Genomic DNA, 22,570 nt, shown 5'->3' on the forward strand with positions numbered 1-22,570 from the left:
ATCAGGTCGCAGTGCGTTATCATTCCTGCAAGAAGGGGGGGGGAGAAGGAAAGAGAAAAAGAAAAGAAAGGAAAAGGAACGCGACGGACGTTCACCGAGCAATCCCGACCGACCGGCTTCCGCTCCCCCCTTCTCCGCATCGTGCGGAGCACCGCAACCGGTGGCGGCGCGGGAGTCTGATTGGTGGGAGGTGAAGGGTACTACGTAGACACTTCCCTCCTTGTCCAGTTGGAAAACAGGAGAGAGAAAGACGTTGACGGAGCGATAGCCTGGTTGGTGCCCCCCGCATGCCCCCATGCTCAATATTTTCTTTTCATTTACTTGGCACAATTCAAGCACTTTCATCCACTCGCTGCCTAGAACTGCCAAGACGCCAATCCGAGAGGGGTAGGAAGGAAGATTGGGTGTGGACTGCGTCCAATGGAGTGGATGTCGATGGCGCTGTGCTCCAAGTCTTGTCCAAGTCTCGTGTCTCGCGTGACGTGACGGAGTGGAAGCGAAGTGCGATTGTCGCTACCCAACGGTACCGCGAGTCTTGGCACAGGAAGAGAACTCGCACGTGACTCACTCACGTCACTCGTTTTCACTTCACTCTGCGGACTCGCCGTCTTTGCACAGAACGAACTGGAAAAGCGACGGCGGAAGCACGGTTTTCGCGGCTCCGCTCGCCCGCTTGACGCCGGAAGCTGCTTGCCGGCGTCTTCGAGTCTTATGGAGCCATTGCCGGATCTCCCGACCCGATGTAGTCCTTGGCGGGGGCGTGCGGTCGCGGTCGCCAGCGCCTCGAACGGGATCGGCACTTTTTTGCCGAGTGCTGTTTGGGGACAACGCTTCTCTCCACCTGGGAAACAACTCTTCACGTTATGAGGTATGTTTCCCCTGGGAAGAACACTTTGCACAAGCGCCCCGATATTAGTCCCGCTTGAAGATGTGGCGGGCCAGGTCGCTCAACGAGCGACCGCCGAACAGGAACTGGGAGCTGTGACGACCGCAGTGGGTGTAGACGTTGACCGCCTGGGAGTGGGAGGATTTGCGCTTGGACGGGCGCGGGGAGTCCGTCGAGACTGCTCTTCTGGCGGCGGAGAGGTCGGAATAGACGGAGCTGGCGTCGGAGCCGACGCGGCTGCTCTTGGGGCGGGGCATGCCGAAGTTGGTAGTGTAAGAAGGCATTGTTTGTAATTGGTTGCGATGGTCGGTTTGGTTCGAGCAGTTGTTTTCGAGTTGGTGTGTGTATGATGAAGTGGACACAAGACTCTGATTGTAGATAATCCGTCTGAACAGAGAGGAGTTCATCCCGACCGCGGGGTACCCGTCCTTAAATGTTTGAAGGGCTCGTCGGAGCTGGATGCGGCTGCACGGCTGCTTAGCCTTGGCCCACGCAGACTATCGCTTGGCCGGCATGGATTGGCGACGCCATAAGACTCGGTGGCCTAGAAATGCTGTACCCCGACTGGCCGACTTGCCGACTTGGCCGATTTGCCGGTCGGTTGTGGGCCCACGTGAGACCGGTCTGCTGGTCGCGGTGACCCTATCGATGCGACCGAATCTGAGAGCGCGAGCCGCGAGTGGAGCTGGCCTCGTCAGCCAGCAGCAGCCAGGGGCAGGCCAATTCTTCTGGTGCTCTTCTTTGCATTTTCCGCATCTGTGCTAACTCAATGGCCAATGGCTGAGTGTACGCTGGGATCTGCATACTGGGCTGATCGATCCTTGACGGCCTCAGAAGCTGGCCCAAAGGGGGGGGATGGATTTGAGGCCAGCTCACCGGACAAGGAAATAGTAGGTGTTTGATGTTTGAGAGCCTCATTCGTTCACAAGCGCAATGCCGGGCACTAGATACCGGGTTTGCATGCACAGCATTGCTTGGTATGATCTCGTGGCCATGATCGACTGTCGGTGTCAGCGAATCAGACGGTATCTCGGCACGGGAGCGTCGTCAGCAACGCATTGTTAGTCGCTCCCGTCCCGTATGTTCGGACGACGCCGACGGGTTAGCGTTGATTGCGAGCTCTCGGCGCCGATGCACGTGACCCTTCGTTATCCTGGTGCCTAGTGAGCAGGGCGCACCGGAGGGACTCAGGCCGCAAGGCATCAGCGCTCCCTTATCTCTGTGCCTCAGGCACTCAGGCATATGCCCACAACGTAAGCCGGGGAGCACCAGCCACGTTCCCCGGCCATGTGTGTTCCGGAAGCTTGAGCTTGCGGGTTACCCCAGACTCGGAGCCATAGGGCTGATGGAAAAGATCGAGTTGGTGAAGCTTGAACTTCGGGCAATGTAAAGATGGTGATTCTGAAGATGGCAACAATCTTTCAGTCTGTCGCAGCCAAGATTCCGAGCCAGCAGCGGGGATTTCCAGGCGACCTACACGCTCAAGCTCGGAAGCCACCAAAGCCCCCGTTATGAGTCTTCAACGACAACCGTCGCTGGAAGAAAGCGTTTCGAGGTTCGACAATGATGGAAACTGAGAAATGACATCATTGCCGTTGATCGTCAGGCGTTTGGCGTGCCTATGCACCGCGACCATTTACACACCCCAAAAGGTCGATTTGACCGTTTCGACCGTCTATCTTGCATTACCTTTTGACAGGATTAGCCTTGATGACTCCATTGTCGCACTTCGCCTAAGCAATATCAGTCCTCCTCCTTCTTCGAGTGTTATTGTGGTCGCGATGATGCGACAAGCTGTGGTGGACACTCGTCACCCACTTGCCCCAGGCCCGACTTTTTATTTTTATTTTTTTTTAACCTCGCGCGCCGGGGAGCACCGTCAATCCTTGCAAGATGATCGGGTATGCTTCAGACTTTCGGCACGTCGAGACGAAAATCGGGTGACAGAGCTGCTGACCGTGCTACAGCCACGTAGGCCCGAAAACCCCATCGCAATGCCTCATCTCGAGAAATGACGATCTCAAGATGCAAAAGTCCAACGCAAATGAGGCCCCTGATATGCCCCACTAAATTGAGGAAAAAAGGGTCTACAAGGCCCGAAATGGAAGTCTGATAACCTGAGTGTGCTGGGCGCCCGGGCCATCTGTGGCTGGTGGGTACTGCACGTGAGACCCACTCGACTGACTCTCTACCCAACCTGGTGAGCGGCGCGCAGCAACGCGCAATGGTGGTTTTTCAGCGAAACCGAACTTTCTCACCAGCCGCCGGCATAACGATATCTCGCCGTGCAAAATTGCCCAGCGACAAACGTCGTCGACACCGAAGCCGACCGCGTTCTCTTTTGCGTCCCGATTGCTCAAACTCCAATGGGGGTTTGTCTTGCCACTATCAACGCCTGACGGACGCTTCCATTGTTCTTGCACACCCTTCTCCCTGAGCGCTAAGACAACAGGTACGGCCTTCCCCCAATTTTTTTTGGTAGCTGCAATACAGACCAACTTTGACATGTTTATTTCTGTTTTAATGACCTTCTGCTCCATTTTTCATCGGTGGCATGCTGACGTTGATTCCACGAACTCAGACTTGCCTCGCAATTCCTAGCTCTTCCGGCGTGCACAACAACCAAAAGACGCGATAACGACCAACCCGACCGCGCCCACCTCTCGTTCCCAACCCCTCTTGAGACACGATGCCGACGAAACGCAAGCGCGACATTGAGGATTTTGATCCCAACAAGTCGGATTCCGATGACGAAAACTTCGAGCCTGGCGCAGATGCACCTCCTGCCCGCACCAAGAAGCGATCGCGCGGGCCCAGGAATCAAAGGAGCGCTGGTGGCAGGCGACGCAACAACCGATACCGTGGATCAGACATCGAGGACGACGACGAAGATGACGTCTCCGATAGCCAGGACGGGGGCTCCTTCGTTTCGGAAGAGGGGGAAGAAGAAGTCGAGGATGCACCTGTAAATGCTGCCGGTCGCCGTGCAAGAAAGGCCGCGACGAAGCACAACAGCTACAAGGAGAGCGACGATGACGAATCCGACATTGCCGAAGAATCAGATGATGTGCTCTCCGAGGATATGCAAAAGCCCAAGAAGAAGGACAGCTTGATGATTAAGCTCAAGGTGCCCAAGTCCGCCTCGAAGCCTGCTTCTGCCGCAACAATCACCAGGCGGTCGACCCGTGCTCGCACAGAAGAGCTCGGTGAAGAACTCGTCGAGTTGACTAATTCCGGCAGACGTTCACGCCCTGCCTCGCGGTCCAGGAGCCCCGAGGCCTTGGCCAGAACTCGGTCTTCCCGCTCGATCAAGGGACTTAAGAAGGGCCCTGAGACCATCGAAGAGGCGACCCAGGAGAGCAGCGGCCCCCGCGAGGACGAGGTCGATATTGACGAGTTGGCCGGCGATGTTCAGGATGCGGTTTCAGAGGTCAAGGATACCGAAATGGAGGATGTTAAGGAGTCGACCGAGCAAGTGAAAGGCGACGGTGTTGCAGCCGATGACGATAACGACGACGAAGACGAGGGTCCAATCACGCGGCGGACTCGGGCTAAGAGAGGAAGTCACTCCGCAGCTGGGGCCGCTGAGCCAGACGTCGATGCCGATGCTGAGGGCGAGGCCGAAGACGACGGTCCCAAGCGACGCCTAACTCGTCGCAATGGGCTTCGAAAGTCAAAATCCGTCCAAGAGCCGAGTAGCGATTTCGAGCCTGGTGAAGAGTCGGTAGAAGAGGAGGCCCACGTGTCTGAGTCGCCCGAGAAGGGTTCTGGCGACGGGGACGACGGCGATTTCGACAGCCCGGCTCCGCGCGGTAGGGTCGCCAAGCCCAAGGGTCGATCCACCCGGAGCTCGCGCCGAGGCGCCGAGTCAGCCGAGGAAGTCGAGCTAGACCAGGATGAGTTGGCCGAGGAACTTCACGAACTCCGACAAGACTCGCGCTCACGTCGCACTCGACGACCTTCGCCCGCGATCATCTACCAGGAAACTGTTTCAAAGCGTCGCAGAGCCGCCGCGAAGCCGATGAACTACTTCATGCCGCCCCTTTCTGCCGTCAACATTGAAGAGGATGACGCCGAAGACCCTGCCCCGACTCCTGCACGCCGTCGCGGGGGCCGCGGAGGTGCAACTCAGGCATGGGATCGCGCTCTGAACACGACATTTGGCCCCTTCGGAGGAGGCGGCGGTGCCGGGTCACTGCTTACTGGCCCTTGGGGCACAGGTGCTGCGGGAGGCGTTGATTCCGACAGCAGTGACGACGAGATGGGCCAGCGCTCAGGTGCGGCTGGTAACGTCGGCATGACACCCACTTCCGCGGCCGCTCCAACTGGGCTTCTGCCGGGCCTCGCACAGCCCTTGGGCGGAGATACGGGCGTCGGTGCCACGCCGAACGTCGGCAAGATCAAGAACCAGAAGGCCCTGGCAGATGCCGACCCCCTTGGCGTGGATCTGACTGTCGACTTCAACCACGTCGGTGGTCTCCAAGGCCACATTGACCAACTCAAGGAAATGGTTCAGCTCCCCCTTCTCTACCCAGAGCTCTTCCAGAAATTCCACGTCACGCCGCCCCGAGGTGTTCTTTTCCACGGTCCGCCCGGTACTGGTAAAACTCTCCTTGCTCGAGCCCTTGCCAACTCTGTCGGTATCGGCGGTCGCAAAATCACCTTTTACATGAGAAAGGGTGCCGATGCCCTGAGCAAGTGGGTTGGTGAAGCCGAAAAGCAGCTGCGCCTGCTTTTCGAAGAAGCCAGAAGGACACAGCCGAGTATCATCTTCTTTGATGAAATCGACGGATTGGCGCCTGTACGCTCCAGTAAACAGGAGCAGATTCATGCCTCCATCGTATCAACACTCTTGGCCTTGATGGACGGTATGGACGGTCGTGGGCAGGTCATTGTGATCGGTGCCACCAATCGTCCGGACAACATTGACCCGGCCCTCAGGAGACCTGGCAGATTTGATCGCGAGTTTTACTTCCCGCTACCCGATGCTGCTGGTCGAAAGTCAATCCTCGAAATCCACACCAAGGACTGGGGGCTCTCGGAGCCGTTCAAGCAGCAGCTTGCCGAGAACACCAAGGGCTACGGCGGTGCTGATCTCCGAGCCCTCTGCACAGAAGCTGCACTGAACGCCATCCAAAGGACCTACCCCCAGGTCTACTCATCGAAGGACAAGCTCATTGTCAACCCGGACAATATCAGCATCCACGCGACAGACTTCATGCTATCCATCAAGAAAATGGTTCCTTCGTCTGAGAGGTCTGCAGGCACTGGCGCAGCCCCCTTGCCCAAAGGTATCGAGCCGCTGTTGCGGGACCAGTTCGGGTCGATCAAGAAGGCGTTGAACGAGGTGCTTCCTCGCAAGAAGAAGCTAACTGCGCTGGAAGAAGCCATGTTCGAGCAATTCGAGGACGAGGACCAAGGTTTCGGACGGGAGGCTCTGCACCAAGAGTTTGAGCGTTCCCGCATCTTTCGTCCTAGGCTTCTGATCCATGGCTTTTCGGGCATGGGTCAGAGTTATTTGTTGTCTGCTCTGCTGCACTATTTCGAAGGCGTGCAGGTTCAGAACTTTGGCCTTCCCAACTTGCTTGGCGATGGACGGGTAAGCAGTGACTTCACCAACTGTGCTTCCTCGCGACTAACGGTTTGCAGCCCATGGAGCAGGTGATCGTCAGCCTCTTTACTGAGGTCAAGAGACACAAGCCTAGCGTCATCTATATCCCCAACATCGACTCTTGGTATGCCGCCATGAGGGATACGTTGCCTTTCATCACCTTCAAGGCGATGCTCAAGTCTATCCCGCCCACAGATCCCATATTGGTGCTTGCCACAGCCGAGTATGAGGCAGGGGAGGATCTCGCCCCGGAGCTTGTGCGGGAACTGTTCGCCTTCTCTCGCAAGAACCGGCTACAGATTGAGCGGCCGAAGCATGTGAGTAACCCAGTGAGGGTCATTGACAAGCAGTTCCGCTGACGTGGATTAGTCCAACCGGCGAGAGTACTTCTCCGCCATCGTCGAGCATGTCCGGAAGAGTCCAGCCGACTTCCCTGATCCCGCCAATCGAAAGAAGAGAGTTCTGGAACAGCTACCAGTCGCCCCGCCGCCGCCACCAAGGGTACCCACCAAGGAGGAAGTCAAGGCTATGCAGAAGCGCGACCATCAACTTCTCAACATTCTGAAGGTGCAACTGCAGCCAATCATGGACCAAATCAACAGGAAGTACAAGAAGTTCAGACAGCCTGTGATAACTCCTGCCCAACTGGAATATCTGTTCCTCGAAAAGGATCCCAATTATGTTCGCCCCGACGTCATGGGTGCCGAGCATCGTCCTTTCGAGATCGTCAAGGACAAGCACGGTGATGACGTGCTGCGCGAAACAGCCACTGGCAAGACATTTTATAACCTTGAAACAACAACAATCGAGGAGCGGTTGTCGAATGGCTTCTATTGTCGACCCAAGGACTTCCTTAGGGACATAAAATCTCTTGCCAAGGACTCCAAGAACATTGGCGACAAAGAGAGGACTCTCAAGGCGAACGAGCTCGTCAGCAACGTCGAGGTTGACGTCGCCACCATCGAGGGCAACACGAGCACCGTGGACTGGGAGGCGTTACACCAGAGACAACTTCAGCGTGCCAAGGCGGCAGCCGAGAAAGAGCGGAAGAGGAAAGCCTTCCAGTCTGTTGTCGATCGCGTGCAGACCGACATAACCGGCGGCAACGACAGCGACTCTCAGGGCCCCGTCACGCTGGGTGAGCGCATTCCCGGGTCGACCCATGCCTTGGCCCGCTTCCAGGTTATGAGCCCGGGACCCGGCGGCGCTTCCGAGGCCCAGCAGCAAAGCAACGGGGTATCGAACCCTTCGCGGCAGAGTGACGTGCACATGAGCGGGACCGACGACGACACGACGCAAGACAGTTCTATGCAGCCGCCGCCTCAATGGCCGCCACAAGCGAACCCGTCAACAGGAATTACCCAGGTGTCCCAGATGTCTGTTGTCACGACGGTCCCCCCAGGCATGTCGCCTTCTGCAATTGTGAACGACGCTTCAACCACCAAAACGTCGGATCCCTCCGAGAGATCGACAGACAAGTGGAGCACCCAGGCAACGAACGGGTTCCATCCAGACCAATCTAGCCAGGGAGATAACTCGCAGCTGCAAGACACGCAGATACCCACCGGAATGGGGCAAGTGAGTCAAGCCACTTCCAGCGACGATGCTTGGCCACACTCCCAAGCCCACGGCATGGCGCGCGGAGTCATCCGTCCTCCCGGCAGTCAAACGTCGTCTCCTAGCAAGTCGAGAAGCTCAGGCGACTCTAAGCATGCTATGCCTTTGGTTAACATTCTCAACGAATCCACAAGCGACGATATCCGTAACTTGGGCTCGTCATCCTCGCAGCAGCAGCCTGTCATCCATGAGGGCCAGGTCGAACAATTTCTCGACGAACTGACCGAGAGGACCTCGGGCTGCACCATCGAGCAGCTTGAGCAGATCAATCGCGAGCTCATGGACGAGATCTGGAACACGAGACACGAGTGGAACCGTATGAAGGTACTCAGCGACCTGACGAACGTGTTCAACGAGACAATCAGCGACATCGAGAGCATCCAAGGGCTGTTCCAGCAGAGCCAGGAGTCGTGAGCCGAGAGAAGCGGAAGGGCGGAGGATTGTTTCTACGAGCTGTCACATCGTACATTCTCCTTGAGTAGTTTTTTTTTAAAGTTCTTTTCGTCCCCTACGTCTACCTCTTTTTCTTTTTCTTTGCATTTTCATCCGGCATGATGGAAAGCAAAGCTGGGCAGGACAGGGAAGGGGAGGGGGGGGATGGAAACGGTCTAGTTTGTGGGCGACAGTATGGCCTCTTTCTTGTGATAAAGCACATTATATCGAGCACAGCCACATTCTCCCTACGTAGCATGGGATAGGCAATAGATTAAATCGCACGATGACCATAGTTCTTTTCAACAACCAGAAGAATAAAATAAAAAAAGACTCCGCCGGTCCATATGCGAAAGGGACGTCTTTCTCCGATCGAGTGATGTATGGTTTCCATCCGATGCTCTGGTGTTTCAACGCAGCCTTCAAGTGCTTGTGAGCGACAGCAGTTGCTTCAACAGATGCGCATACATTGACTGCATACCCAATTTCTCACGGAAAACGGACAGGCTCAAGAGTGATTATGGCTGCGTCGATATCGGTGTCTATACACGATGCCGCCAATATGTGATATGAAAACACCTGTATATGCCCTTGCGAACCACCGGTTCGCCAATGATTCAAATCTATTGCGCCCCGTTCCGATGCTCCTTCGGTATGCAAACGCTCCGTAAACCCCTAAAAAAAAAAAAAAAAAAAAAAACTGCAACCCGTACTCAAACAATTGCAACACTCCTCACCGCAGCTTCCTCGGCGATCTCCGCCGCGCCCGTTCCTCCAGCTCTTCCCGTGACAGGATAATGCTGTCCTCTCTCTCCTCCTCGCAGCCCATCAACTGCGACTCGTGGATCCACCCGGCTTCGACCGCGAACCGGACGACCTCGGCGGCGCTCCCAAACGCCGGCGTTCCAGCCTTGGCGTCCGGGTCCAGGTATTTCCACATCTCCTTGGTGACCTTCTTGAACTCGGCCACGTCCTTCTTGTCGCCCGCGAAGCCCTTGGCCATGTACTGGTACAGGTAGGCCAGCCACAGGACGTTGGTGTAGGGAACGTAGACGTCCCACGAGAGGGGCTCGCCGTCCCACCCCTTGGCATAGGGGGCTTTGTGGGCCGATGGCGGCAGGTGGCCGCGTTCCCCGCGCAGCAGGAAAGACCGCATTTGGCGGTAGACCTTGCACTGCGGCGCGTGGGTGCTGGTGAGGATGCTGAGGTCCTTTTCGAGGTCGAGCGCAACAGGCTCCGACTCTTCCACCTCAAGGTCTTCGGCGCGAGACAGGCCGTAGTCGAGAATCGTGATGTCGAGGCCGGAATAGCCGAAGTAAGGTCCCGGCTTCTTCGGGTCGCGCGTCCTGGGTTCGTCGGTCCTGCGGATGCAGAGATTGCCCTCGTGCAGATCGCGATGCTGCAACTTTCTTTAGCTGGGCGTCTTCCTCGACTCTCGCGTCAACGTACCTCAAAACAAGCCAAATCTTCCGCCCGAGCCAGTGCAATGGCGACATGGAAGAATATATCCCACAGCTGGCTCGAGTCCGCCAGCTCAAAGTCCTCGAGCGCGGTTCCTGCATCACCCAGCTCCACCACCAAGAACGTCGTGTCGTCAAGATAGCGGCTCGGGCTCGGGTAGAACTGCAGCCTGTCCGGGTCCTTGCGCTTCATCTTCCGGTGGAAGCCTTGGTGCGTCTCCAGCAGGCACTTTGGCGCCTTTCCTTTTACAAGGTAGCGCTCCTTGTATATGACGAAGCCGGGGATGTCGGCGAGCCACTCGGATATGCGCAGCTCGCCGCGCATGTCATCTTCGGAATGTGGCTCTTCGTCGACCAGACCCGAACGCTCCTGAGCCTTGGTCTGCGCCTTGATGGGCGATTCGAGGCGGATGCACTTGATGATGCTCGTGCCGCGCTCGTTGCGGACGCGATACACTTCTGCGTAGGAGGCCTCGGCGATCTTCTCGATCGTGTCTCCCGGCGGGCACACTTCGTCCCAAGTGAGAACGCGGTAGGCCGGTTCAGGCTGCGCTGGGGGTTGGGAGGTTCTGATCTCGGGTGTCTCAACCTTCGATACAGGTGTCGGAACTCGTGCCTTGACTTTTGGTGTCGCCGATCTGCTCGTTTTGGGAGTCTCCTTAGCTATCCGCTTGGGAGATGCCGTCTTTTCTGGCCTCGGTGGAGATGTGACAACAACTGAGCTAAAGTCTCTCGAAAGCTCGTCCTCTGAGGAGTCTGAATCGTTCTCAAATTCGACGGCGTGCAGCTTTTCCGTGATTTCGATGATGGAATCGTCCTCCGCCGTTACCGAAATCGCTTCATTGGGTCTCCGCAACGGACTCTGGGGGAGCTCGGCAAAGACTCGCCTGGCTTTGGCTCTCGTCGAGGCCTTGCCGTACGTACGGGCTGCCGTTGTTCGCGCCATTGTGTATTGGTTTTATTCTCATTCAGTATTGTTTTGCAGGCATGAAAATGCATTCGCCGTTATCGTCCGCTGCAAGTTGCTGCATTGACGGTCGTCCGCCTCTATTGACATTCAATGCATGTTGTCCCGACAACCGGGGGCCCACCGAATCACCGCGGATGGCATGTTATTCCGGGAGCGGCTGGCGACTTGGACGCGCGAGACTCGGAAGCCCGGCTCGACCGCATCCAAATGCTATGTGGGGCAACGCCGTTACCCCCCAGGTTCCAGAACAGCGATGTGACTGGCTGACGACAGGTTGACGAACTGACCTAATTTCGCCTTTGGCTGGCGATACCTCTCCTCACTAGCTCGCAGCTTCACTGTCTGCAGTCTTGGACCTCGACACCACCGCAGCTAGCCAGCCATCCCCCTCGACCGCAACCATGGCTAACATTCTCAACGGCCTCTTTGGAGGCTCCAAGTCCTCTGCATCCCCGATCCCTAGCGGAGACGCTGGTATGTGATACTCAATTGCAATTCGCATCTCTTGAGCCCCCCCTCCCCCCGGTGCCGTCAAAGCTTCTACCCATTTCTCCTCGGCACCCACAAAACCCACCATCCCAAGCTGACGCAATCCGCCTTCGCATGTAGATTTCGCAGACTTCGCAGAGGCTCCCGACCCTTCACCCACGCCCGGCACCTTCACTGCTGCTCCCGGCGGCGCGACTCTCGGCGGTAGCTTGCCTGAGGCTACGGCTCGTCCCTACACGAAGTGGTACAATATCCATGAGCGTCACTCGCTCAGCGAGTTCAAGCTCGAGGGTGCCATCCTAGCCGTCAGCGCCGTCATCTTCCTTCTGCACATCATTGGCACGCGCCTCAACCGCAAGAAGGCCCAGACCTGGGCTTTCGCCCACGCGCCGTTGCTCAAGTCTGAATTCGCCTCGGTCGGCTTCTCCCCGCGTTCGACCACCAACACCGATCCCAAGGATGCCGCCGGCTTGTTGCGCGAGAAGTCTCTCTTCGAGTTCGCCAGCTACAGCACGGGTCGCCAGAACGTCGCGTTCATGGACGTCAAGTTGACTCTTACCAAGCGCTTCAACCCGGCCCTGAGCATCGTCGAGTCCGTCTCCAGCTTCTTCATGGATGCCGTCGAGACCCCCCATGACTCTGTCGAGGCTATCATCTACCCCTTTGACGGCAAGGAAAACCTTACCGTTCCCTCCATCCCCGGCACCCACGAGCTGCGCAGCAAGGAAAACAAGAGCACCTACGACAACTTTGTCTGGGCCATTGTCTCCAAGGACCGCATGAAGCAGGTCCGCGACGATCGCTACGACGTCTCCATCACCTTCACCAAGGACCACGCCAAGCTCCCCAACTGGGTCACCATCATGAGTGAGAGCGCCGAGATCACCGAGCAGCTTCTGACGCCCGAGCTCATCAAGGCTGTCGAGGCTGCCGGCGACGCTTTTGACTACCTCATCGTCTCCGACCAGCCCATTGAGCGTCCCGCCACGTAAGTCGCCACGGCCCTTCCGTTGCTTTTCCATACAATACTGACAGTCCACGCAGCCTTGAGGAGACCACCCCCCGCAAGCGCATCTTCCTCCGTTACCGCATCCCCTCCAACAACAACTACGACGCCCTGCTGCCCATTTTCGAGTACTTTGTCCGCATCCCCGACGCCCTCGTCTCCGGCGCCCACTTCCGCCCCGAGGTCCTGCGCAAGGTGCGCAGCGTGCGCGAGGAGACCATTGCCCAGCTCAAGAAGGCCGCCGACGCCGAGAAGGCCGAGGAACGTGCCCTCGAGCGCGAGAAGCAGAAGAAGGCCAAGCGCGACGCCGAGCTCAGCGCCCTCGACGCAAAGGCCCAGAAGAAATACCTCGAGAGGGAGCGCGAGCGCGACCTGAAGAAGAGCATGAAGAAGCAGACCATGCGCGGTTAGAGCAGCAATGCTTTTCTGACTGGGATATTCCAATAAGTTCTGTCTTCATCTCCCTTTTTTCGAGGGCAAACAAAGGGGGGGGGGCAGCGTTGTGTCCGTTTCGAGGCGGTTCAGGGTGCCGGTGGTTCAAGGGGTCGGCGGTGTCAATATCACAATCTACCGGGCTGAGATGTATACATGTACCATTACGAAAAGCGGCGGGGAAAATCAAATAGTATATCGATGCGTCGATGAATAACTTAATAAGCCGGCGTTCCTTGCCCCGGTTTCCGTTACGTGAGCTGGGCGGCCTGGGAAAGCGCACGGTCTACTTGTCCGACGCGAGAATCCCCTCGATCCGCTTCACCTTGTCTTCGGCCGACTGCTTCTTGTCCGTCCTGCGCGATCCATCAGCCCCGGGCGTTTCCGCGCGCACTCATCACTTGAGATAGACAAACCTCGAACCGACGCGCATCGAAGACTGGATCCTGACGACGCCGCTCTGGTGGACAAGGGAGTGGGCCTGTCCGATGACGCGGAAGACGTCGTCCCAGCTGCCCTCTGCGCAGGGTCTCGCCGTCAGCTCTGCTCGAAATCACCCCAAACCCCATGAGCGGCCCCTCTGTACCGTGACGAGAGGGGGGCGAGGGGGGCGAGGGGGGCGGGGGTAAACCCCGCGGTCTGGACTCACCGACGGTCGTGCCGGCCGAGTGCATCGTGCACTTGAGCCCGCTCGCTTTCAACAGGCGCTGGACCTGCGCGACTTCATTGGCGACGGAGACGCTTCCTGTCCCGACGGGGATCAGGCAGAAGTCGCAGTATGCCGACTCGGGCGTGGGGATCTTGGAGTAGTCCTCGGAAGCCATGGTTGAGCTTTCGAATTCCTTGGGTGGGGGGCTTTTGACCTGCACGGCGTGTCGAGGCGATTGCGGGGCTGCCGTAGTCAGCCTCTTCTCGAAGAAACGTGAAGGAAAAAGTCAAAAAGAAAAAGGACGTATAGGTACGTGAGCGTTTTGCTACCCGAAGTCGTGATATCTAGCAAAGGGATCCTCTTTACCAGTGATGAGGCAGAGCCGCAGCCCCACTCTTGGTCAAGGTGTGTGTGCGAAAGTGCGGGCAAGCTCCCCGGCCCGATCCGGCTTAGCGCCACTGCTGTTTCAACGACTTGAATGCTAGTCCATGTGCATCTACGTATCTCATCAGTAATGACCGCCTATTGTAACACGCAGTCACTGGTTTATCAAAGTCTTTTTTTTTTTTTCCTTTCTTTTTTTTTCTTTTTTTTTCTCTTTCGTATCCTTGCCGGTACGATGTGCGATCAGCGAATCCAGTTTGGTAAGGTTCCTGGACAAAGCCCACTGTAAAGTTACATTGCGGACAGGTAATTAGTGCATAAAATGCATGATATGGCTGGCTTGTGTGTGAAACTACCGTGGACCGTCGTTGGCCATGTCTACCTGCAGAGGAGGTAGGTCACTGCTCATAGGATTGCGGCAGTCATACTGTTCTTTCCCTTGAGCCGTGTATTCAGCTTCTTGGTCCCATCGCTCATCAGCATCACCGTCGGCCTCGTCGGGAGCCGGAACGGTCGGTAGTCTCGATCAAATATCAACCGACCCCCCCCACCCTTCAATCTCGGCTGAGAACTCCGGTCTCCGTCAAAAGGGCTTCTCGATATTTACGGAAGACCAAGCCGTGAACCGGTAGCTAGCTCGATGCCGGGAGAGCCTAGGCTGGTCGAGGCACAATGCGTACTTTTTGACTTTTTGTTTGAGTTCTGCTAGGGGCCTAGGGTAGACTCGATCAGCGATGAGTACCGGTAGGTCGGATCTCGGCCGAGCGGGACTGTAAGAGGACAAGAAGAAGAAGAAGAGAAAAGAGAGAGAAAAGAAGAAGAAAGAAAACAATGACAGAGTTTCCCCGTGCCTGAGAAGGGAAAGCGTGTTTTTTCCCCCCCCCCTTCCGCGATCCCCTGGCTTTTTCTGTTGCTCCCAGAGTCATGGCTGCCGTGGTGCCACCCGAGTCCCTAATCCGTTTCAAGGGAAACCTTTTGTTTCTCTTCGGCCCTCCCAAAAAGGCACGCGATGCAACGGCTGCCGGCTTCTCGCCGAAGGTCAGATTCTAGAATCCCCAAGGTAAACTCCATTCTTCCATGTCGGCCAAAAAAAAACGCGCAAAATAAGCTCGCGTGCTCACCTGACACTGGCTTTAGCCCTCCCCGGCCATCGGCGTCCAATCCTCCCTGCCTCCAAACCTTGTTACTCTGCTCACTCCGATCCTGACGTACCCTCTGTAATATCTCGGCGACCCAAGGAAGGCCATCGGCATTATGTGCCGCGTTTCACACTCTCACGTCTCACGACTCACGACTCTCGACTTGCAGGCGTATACGCCTGGGGGTGGGGGAAGGTGCCGCTTTCGCAGAAGAAGCCTCATGACATTAGAATTTCAAAGCTCGTCTAAGGACTGACGGCGGACCCAGGCTCCTGGCGCTGGCTCAGCATGATGGAGGACAGCCTCAACCTTGACCCGAACTCGCCCCTGTCTAACTTCTTTCCTTGGATGCGAGCCCTTTTCGAGCAAAGAATCCCATTTGCCAGGCATTTCCCTCTTCCTCTCACCTTTTGCGGCGCCACTACTGCTGCCCACTACCATTGGTGCCGTTGCTGCTGCTGCTGCTGCTTCTGGCGCCGCTCGTGCCAATGATCTTCGCACCGTTGCTACTGCTGCCCTCGCTGCTGCCACTGCCGTTGGCTTTGGTGTTGCCGCTGCTTCTGGCACCGCTGGTGAGGAGGGTCTTGGCGTCGTTGCTGCTGCCCTCGCTGCTGCCACTGCCGTTGGCGTTGTGGTTGCTGCTGCTGCTGCTGCTGCTGCTGCTTCCGCCGCCGCTCGTGACCTCAAACCTCGTGCAGTCGTCCTGCGCGCCGCGCTGGGCGACGGGCATCACGACGGGCTGGTGGGTCGTCGCCGACATCATGGTGCACGCGCGGTACACGCCGGGGGGCAGCCCGCCGTCGACGCGGGCCGTCAGCAGGCCGTTGCCGTTGCCGGCGTCGTCGATGCCCTTGAAGAAGGCGAACTTGCTCGCGTCCGGCGGCGTCGCCGTCGTCATGGAGCCGATGTCCTGGATCGTGACGTGGCAGTGCCCGTAGACGTCGCCGGCGAGGTCGAGCTCCTGCGGCGCCGTGTAGTAGTTGGTCGCCGGGTTGGCGAAGAGGCCGGCCCGCAGGTGGACCGTCTGCACCGTGATGTTGAAGCCGACACCGGCCGCCAGCCGGTCTCCGGGCCGCGGGTTGGTGATGACGGCCGAGATCATGTTCTGCGCCGAGGGGAGGCTGCCCATGGGGATGCCGTTGCAGGACCCGCCGGCGAGCTGCTGGCCGTTGGTGAGGGTCTTGCCCTCGCAGAAGTTGATGAAGTTGTCCCTGTCACTGGCGTGGTTTCGCGTGCGTGTTAGCCGGCTGCTAGTGGATCTATACGCGAGGAGCAGGGGAGGTTTTACGTACGTCGTTGCCGCAACTTGCCCCGGCTTGATACCCTTGCTTCCGGGTTCCTGGCCGGTGAGGCTGCTGGCGCGCTGGATGAGGCTCGGGATCAGGCACGAAGGCTGCTGCTGCTGCCTGGCTGTGAGGACCTCCGGGCCGGAGTGATCGGCATGGAAAGAACCGGGCAGGGCCGCCACGCGCCGGCTCAGGATGGCAGAGACGACCGCGGCCAAGGCGAACGAGTAGAGCATGTTTTTGAACGATGAGGCTGGGGGACACTGCCGCCAGGGCTAGGTATTATCGGCTTGCGTCGAAGCAAGTAATACGTCGAACGCAGCTTGCACAGCAACCTGGGTGATCCGACTTGAAGGGAAAGGGGGGGGATTGGAAGAAACGAAAGAGCTGCAAAACGACCGTTTGTTACATACTGTCAGACCGTCATCCCGAGCCCTTGGCGACGCCCTACAGCGGCCTTATATACGGGAGGGAGAAGGGGTGGGGGTGCGGGAGGACGCAACGAACAAGCTTCGCCGTCGCTTCGAAGTATTAGCTTTCCGGGTAGCCGGCTCGCCCTCGCGTGCGGCCCTGGGTTGTCATGCATCGGGGGGTTTGTTCATTCAGTAAGCAACAAGCCCCCCCCCCCCCCCCCTCGACGCGGCATCGCATGTGCCGGAAGCAGGTTCGAGTTGAAGTTCTGATGCCAGTCTGTCTCTCTGCCTACCGCCCACATCACGGTTCGAAAGGGTTGTCATCTGGGGACTCGCGTTTGCCCCTTTGCTCACCCTTCCCTCGCCCTCACCTTCCTCCGCTACATCAACCCGCGCAGCTAGGATGCGCCAAAAGTGAGTTGAGATGATACGGCCCCGTCGCGATTCCATGCATCGATGTGGCTTTTCTCCTTTTTGGGAACAGTGTCGTTCTAGAGTGTCCGGAAGAGAAACCTTGATCGACCCCCCTCCCCCCCTCCTCTCGGAGGGTGCCGGTGCACGGCAGGGATGGGCTGGCGTGACAGCGTCGATCCGAAACGGTCCGCTCACTTTAAGTCGGGATCTCCAACGGTTCCTTGCCTGTTCTTGGCATCGGCACGCTAAAGCGCACCGGGATGGCGGGAAACTCTGTCCGGTCCCCTTGCGAGGGGCGCGCACGGCAACGGTTGACTGGCGGTCAGTTGCGCGTCCACCCAGCGATGCCACGCAAGGGCTATATAGCTAACTACCGTCCACGCCGTCTCTGCCGTCGAGAGGTCGCCAAGTCACACGACCTGCTTGAACAAATTTCAATTTGCAAACCGACAGGCCGGGAGAGGGAAGTCGTTCAAGATGCGAATGAGTATACGTTTTGACATTAGCCAGGGATACGATGTTACTCGATATCTGAATTCTATCTACATCCGTATTCCCATCCTAGTCGGTAGGGTATCATCGTCTTCGTTGCGCCATTCCGGACGCTTGTATCCGAGCTGATCCTCGGGAGCATTGCAGGGTAGCATTTTCCCCTGCTGTACAATATAACAAAGAACAAGAAGGTTGTCGTTTCACAACATTTCCCCAGCCGACTATACCCTCGGCTCATATCCAACGCCATCGCTATGCAGTGTTTTTTGTGCAGATGATAAAGCATAGACAATAAGAGATAATAAGAGCAGGAAACCCCATGCCCATTCTAGATTTCCCCATACATGGACGCGGACATTTGATGGAAAAAAATGAAAAAAAAAAAAAAAATGGCTTGGTAAGCCGCGCTGGGACGTGCACTTAGAAGAAGAAGACGGCGGCGGCGAGGAACGCGACGAGCGCGCCAGTCTCCATGCCCGGCGCCCGGCCGGCCGACTTGGCGCTGCTCGAGCTTGCCGTCGCGCTGTTGCTGTTGCTCCGACCCGAGATGTCCGACTCGGAGAGGCCGTTGAGCGAGTCGGCCGTGTCAATGGCAGGGCCTCTGTTGAAGAAGTCGACAAGAATGAAGACGGGCTTGACGCCCCACTCCCTCCTGCACGTCTGCGCTTGTAGTCCCAGGTTACCGGGGGTGCTAGTGCTGGGCGAGTTGGTCGTGTCGATGTCACTGACGTCCGGGATGAGGATGTCGGCAGCGAGGATCTGGTACCGGAAGTGGTTCATCAGGGGCAGCATGTTGGCCGAGACGGCGGCAGCGGCGGAAGAGAAGGTCGAGGGGCGGCCGATGGTGCAGTTAAAGCCCGAAGCGGTGGTGACCTCGTAGTCGGTCTCGAAGACGTAGGCGAACTCGGGAAGGAGGTAGGGGTAGTTGGTGTCGGGGGTGATGGAGGCGACAAAGGTGACGAGACGGGTGTCGGCGTCGATCATGCTCTGCAGGGAGGGCCAGTTGGAGGTCGCCGAGGCCGAGGAGGGCTTGTAGCCGTACTTTGAGATGCCGGACGACTCAAAGACCTGGCCATATGCCGAGGCGGGCTGGTTGTCCGAGTTGACGAGGAGGATGGTGACGACGTCGCTGGTGTGATTGTCCATCCAGTTCTTGATGGAGGAGAGCCACTTCTCGAGGGTGCCGGCGTCGAGGAGACTGCAGGTGGTGTGACACAGCTGGAGGACGCTGCCCGAGGAGCCGTTGACGACGTGGACCTGGGCCTGGAGCAGGCGGATACCAGAGTTGAGGGCGACGGTGACGTCGAAAAACTGGTTGCCAGCGATGGAGTTCTGGGTGCTGGCGTCGCGGAGGAAGGCGCTATCGTGGGCGCCCATGTATGTGATGTTGTTGTACTTGCGGTTGCAGAGCACGGGCGAGTTGTTGCAGGCGGTTGTGTTGGAGGAGGATTGGGCGTAGACGGTCGCCGTGGAGGCGAGGAGCGCCGTGAAGGCTCTACGAAGTGAGAAGACCATGGTGGGGATGGTGTGTGTTCTCGTTCGTGTCTCTGTTTATTGATGTTGCGGCATGTGCATGTGTGGTTTCGTGCGTGTACGAGACTGGACTCGGAAACGTTCAATGGACCGACAACTCGAAAGCGGGATACGTCGTCACCTAAGTAAACGTCGACAAGAGAGACGGTCGGCGGGGGATTATTGCTCTACACCAGGCACGCGCAGCAACGACAACAACGAGGTGGTTGGCCTGAGGTCTGAAAAACAAGGCAACAGAAAACGGCGAGGTCGGAGAGATGGAGTCGGGTCGGGATGAGAGGAGGCTGAGCGAGCAGGGCGACAGGGGACGGCAACGGCAGCGACAGACGGGATGTTACTGGACAAGGTAGGTAGGGGACGATCCAAAGACAGGCGGGTCCTCGATTAGTGTAGAGCTGACGAAAGAGAGACAGAGACAGAGAGAGAAAGAGAGAGGAGGAGGGCGGTATGATGTGCTCCCATCCCCATCGATAGGAGCAGTGCCGGATCCCCAGTCTTAATATGGATGCGCCGCCGCCGCCATCATCCATGGGCCATGGGGCCAAGGAGAGAGAGGAAACACTTGGGTGTTTCCTCGCTGCTCCTCGCCATCCCGCTAGCGTACGTGTACGGATACCGGACCCGGCATCCTTACCTTACGTGTCCCCCGATGGGGCTGAAGGAATATCAGACAAGACAAGACGTGGGTGACCGAGTGCGTGCGGGTTTCCAGTGTGAGTGAGTAAGACGTGCGGCAGAGTTCTGACGTCCTTGGACCCTGTTGGTTGCGTGGCCCTCAAGTCCCGCCCTCCCGTTCCTGGCGGCGGGACTTCCGGGCTCGTGTGAGCGGGCTGCGCGAAGTCGCAAGCTGGATTCATTCATACCATGGCCCCCTCCTTCTTTTTTCGTTCCTTTTTTTTTTTTTTAATTTTTTTAATTTTAAATCTGTTACTACCTTCTTCCTCCTTGTGAATCAATAATTGGCATGTCGGGCCCGTTCAACGCTAGCCACTCTCTTTTTCTTACCCCCCTCCCCCCCACAATGACTGTTCCATGATCGTCTTTACGTACCGCTGGCTGGGGGCTTGTGCCATGGTTAGGCATCTTATTGGAAGATGGGGGTCCGTAGACGTAGTGTAGACAGACAGATGTACGTGCGTACATCTCACCTCACTCACAGACTTACACAGCCCCAGTCGCCCCCCTCAACACGACCTTCGTCCGAACCGCGCGTTGGGTCCAAGTCCGGGTCAGCAGAAGACGTGCAGGAAGGGCGACGTTTTATCCAACGCCGAGGTGCCGCGGCTTCCTTTGGTTGCTGCGCAGTAAGCCCGAGACCATGCAGACTGGCAAGCCTTGTGCGTGTGTCACCTTTTACCTGTCACTTTTTTGCCCACTACTTGCCTCCGCCCGTTAAAGGGCCAACTCCACGGACATGAGACAAGTCCCTCCCTCAGCCCAGAGAGAACGAGACCAGAGAACGAGACCAGAGAACGAGACCAACCAAGAGGGACAAGAATCCCAGTCTGCTCAAAAACAATACCCCCCCCCTCCTCCCCCGTTGGCGGCGGGGAGGCTTCTTCGCCTCTCGCCCACCACGTTATTGCCCTCATCGAGCCGTTGAAAAAAGCGCGAGGCAGTGCGGGATAAGCGAATTTGAGACCGCTTCCGGGTCTTGTTGACAAGTGCTTGCGCTTGCGCCTGTGCTTGATGCTTAGTGCAGTCGGCGCATGGGCCAAGAAGGAACGTGCCCCTAAACCTTGAACGACACACACACTAACACACATACGCACTCGTGGTGCGTTGGTATTCCAAAGAAAAACATAACGCGAGCAACTATCTCTTGAGGTTTGCAAACGTTTCTCTTCTTCACCAGGGGAGGGACCCGATGACGTATCTACTGGTCCTCCCGGTCGCGGAAAGTGAAATGAAACAAACACAACCCACCTTTTTACCCGAAAAGAAGACTGGAGAAGCGGGAACGGGGGCCATGGCGAGCTCTGATGCCAACTTGCGGTGTTGATCACACAGGAGGGAAAAGCGAGTGGCTTTGCACGCATGGATCAACCGGATACCTACCGAATCTTACATAACCACTACAGCATAACTCCAGTTTACCCAGCCACGAAGCCACGAAGCCACGAGTACCGTCGCCGCGTCCACGGAACGGACCCAAGAATGCCATCGATTTGGGGGGGGGGGGGGGGCCGGCGGGAACCAAGTGCCGGGCAGGGGTTGACGGGAAACAGGAAAGCAACAGGCTAAACAAGAAATCTCATCCCCTCCCCGCCGTCGTCATCGCCCACCGCTTTTGCCCTGCGCATGCATCCTCACTGGACGGCAGATCGTTCGCTTTACCTGCCAACCGTCCAAGGCAGCGTGTGTAGTGCATACAGTACCGGTACTAGCGTATATCCATCGTAGGTACCCACCCACCAAGCCCCCCGCCCCCGCGACGATCACCTCCCGATGCTATTTTTGAACTTTTTTCTTTCTTTTTTCCGTCTCCTAGTATCTTGTCACTTGTCGCTGTCACTCTGCCACCACCTCGTCGTTTCCATCCTCCCAAAGACTAACAAAGCAAAATACCTAGGCAGGTTAGGAGATATGCTTATTTTTTAAGATTTAGATTTAGATTTTTCTTAAATTTTTTTTAGAAAAAAAAAAACCCCCCCTCTATCCCGGAAGAATCGGTTTCCCCATGCCCTTTCGTTCCCTACGGTCTGGACTCACGACTGGCCAGCACGCGCTGCATCTCGGGGGACCGTGTCCAACGCCTCGTGATGCGCATTCTTTTTGACCCTGGGTCCCCCCCCCCCCCCTGTGTGAAACGTACCAACACGCGTCCCTGGGGCCAAGTCGCCAAGGTGCAAGAACGAAGCGGCCCCAAAACACGCGCACAATGAATGCCCTTGTGATTGTGAAAAGGCAGTAAAAGTGAAAGAAGAAGACCAAGCAAGAAAGAACTACCAGCTAGTTGGCATCCCAAGTCCGGGGCGGCAAACCCAGACTCCTCGAGGAGTCCGTCTCCCTCCGCCTCCTCCGCCGGGCTTCTCTGCTCCGATGGCGCGTGGACCGGACGCACGAGCATCTCGCCTCCGCGCGGACTCTCAGTTCATCACTTCTCTCCCCCTCCTCACGACGACTTGGCACCAACGCCTTGGGTGAACTAGCCGCAGGGCTCCCAAGGCCAAGCAACTGCCATGCCCGCCATGCCAAGCCACACCGACACACTCACTACACGTCTGACAGCAACACACACACACACACCCAGTCAATGCCGTTGGCGTAACGTAACGCCTTTGCGTACAAAGGGACACAGCAAAGCTTCGTGCAATGCTCAAGCCGTATCCAATGCTCGCTCTCGGATTTTCTCTC

The 22,570-nt window shown here is 57.3% G+C and overlaps 9 protein-coding genes across 9 annotated transcripts; 2 read left to right on the forward strand and 7 right to left on the reverse strand.

Moving 5' to 3' along the window:
* Positions 1–912: 912 nt before the first annotated feature.
* On the reverse strand, positions 913–1,170 carry LY79DRAFT_517850 (uncharacterized protein; the record flags this gene model as incomplete). Its single annotated transcript, XM_060554972.1, has 1 exon — positions 913–1,170. One exon carries the CDS (start codon positions 1,168–1,170, stop codon positions 913–915), a length of 258 nt encoding a protein of 85 aa, XP_060412990.1.
* A 1,767-nt stretch (positions 1,171–2,937) lies between these two features.
* On the reverse strand, positions 2,938–3,529 carry LY79DRAFT_244687 (uncharacterized protein). The gene has a single exon (XM_060551777.1). It carries the CDS (start codon positions 3,424–3,426, stop codon positions 2,974–2,976), a length of 453 nt encoding a protein of 150 aa, XP_060412991.1. The 5' UTR covers positions 3,427–3,529; the 3' UTR covers positions 2,938–2,973.
* Positions 3,530–3,575: 46 nt separating this feature from the next.
* On the forward strand, positions 3,576–8,528 carry LY79DRAFT_670659 (ATPase; the record flags this gene model as incomplete). Its single annotated transcript, XM_060563809.1, has 3 exons — positions 3,576–6,485; positions 6,536–6,814; positions 6,867–8,528. 3 exons carry the CDS (start codon positions 3,576–3,578, stop codon positions 8,526–8,528), a joined length of 4,851 nt encoding a protein of 1,616 aa, XP_060412992.1.
* Positions 8,529–9,250: 722 nt separating this feature from the next.
* On the reverse strand, positions 9,251–11,141 carry LY79DRAFT_557300 (uncharacterized protein). Its single transcript, XM_060558081.1, has 2 exons — positions 9,996–11,141; positions 9,251–9,945 (listed from the first exon to the last, which is right to left on the reverse strand). Exons 1-2 carry the CDS (start codon positions 10,950–10,952, stop codon positions 9,280–9,282), a joined length of 1,623 nt encoding a protein of 540 aa, XP_060412993.1. The 5' UTR covers positions 10,953–11,141; the 3' UTR covers positions 9,251–9,279.
* A 236-nt stretch (positions 11,142–11,377) lies between these two features.
* Positions 11,378–12,882, forward strand: LY79DRAFT_517701 (uncharacterized protein; the record flags this gene model as incomplete). Its single annotated transcript, XM_060554960.1, has 3 exons — positions 11,378–11,450; positions 11,586–12,453; positions 12,510–12,882. The coding sequence occupies 3 exons, from the start codon at positions 11,378–11,380 to the stop codon at positions 12,880–12,882; spliced, it is 1,314 nt and encodes a 437-aa protein (XP_060412994.1).
* Positions 12,883–13,189: 307 nt separating this feature from the next.
* On the reverse strand, positions 13,190–13,727 carry LY79DRAFT_670662 (YkoF-like protein; the record flags this gene model as incomplete). Its single annotated transcript, XM_060563810.1, has 3 exons — positions 13,190–13,259; positions 13,320–13,422; positions 13,553–13,727. 3 exons carry the CDS (start codon positions 13,725–13,727, stop codon positions 13,190–13,192), a joined length of 348 nt encoding a protein of 115 aa, XP_060412995.1.
* A 2,027-nt stretch (positions 13,728–15,754) lies between these two features.
* Positions 15,755–16,465, reverse strand: LY79DRAFT_470942 (uncharacterized protein; the record flags this gene model as incomplete). The annotated part of the gene is made up of 2 exons (XM_060553209.1): positions 15,755–16,292; positions 16,368–16,465. Coding segments are annotated over 2 exons (636 nt in total), but the record flags the coding sequence as incomplete, so codon positions are not given.
* Positions 16,466–18,100: 1,635 nt separating this feature from the next.
* Positions 18,101–19,195, reverse strand: LY79DRAFT_670664 (PLC-like phosphodiesterase; the record flags this gene model as incomplete). Its single annotated transcript, XM_060563811.1, has 1 exon — positions 18,101–19,195. One exon carries the CDS (start codon positions 19,193–19,195, stop codon positions 18,101–18,103), a length of 1,095 nt encoding a protein of 364 aa, XP_060412997.1.
* A 1,262-nt stretch (positions 19,196–20,457) lies between these two features.
* Positions 20,458–21,402, reverse strand: LY79DRAFT_244765 (uncharacterized protein). Its single transcript, XM_060551778.1, has one exon. The coding sequence runs from the start codon at positions 21,250–21,252 to the stop codon at positions 20,560–20,562; it is 693 nt and encodes a 230-aa protein (XP_060412998.1). The 5' UTR covers positions 21,253–21,402; the 3' UTR covers positions 20,458–20,559.
* Positions 21,403–22,570: the final 1,168 nt, after the last annotated feature.

Source organism: Colletotrichum navitas (assembly GCF_030913465.1).
Source record: "Colletotrichum navitas strain CBS 125086 chromosome Unknown LY79scaffold_39, whole genome shotgun sequence".
Taxonomy (NCBI): domain Eukaryota; kingdom Fungi; phylum Ascomycota; class Sordariomycetes; order Glomerellales; family Glomerellaceae; genus Colletotrichum; species Colletotrichum navitas.

What these genes read in the sequence shown, in the direction of transcription:
- LY79DRAFT_244687 (XM_060551777.1), bottom strand. Translation starts at nt 3,426, where the DNA reads ATGGAGCAGAAGGTCATTAAAACAGAAATAAACATGTCAAAGTTGGTC.
- LY79DRAFT_557300 (XM_060558081.1), bottom strand. Translation starts at nt 10,952, where the DNA reads ATGGCGCGAACAACGGCAGCCCGTACGTACGGCAAGGCCTCGACGAGA. An exon ending in AAGATTTGGCTTGTTTTGAG is followed by an intron (nt 9,946 to 9,995) that starts GTACGTTGACGC and finishes AGAAAGTTGCAG; the next exon opens with CATCGCGATCTGCACGAGGG.
- LY79DRAFT_244765 (XM_060551778.1), bottom strand. Translation starts at nt 21,252, where the DNA reads ATGCGTGCAAAGCCACTCGCTTTTCCCTCCTGTGTGATCAACACCGCA.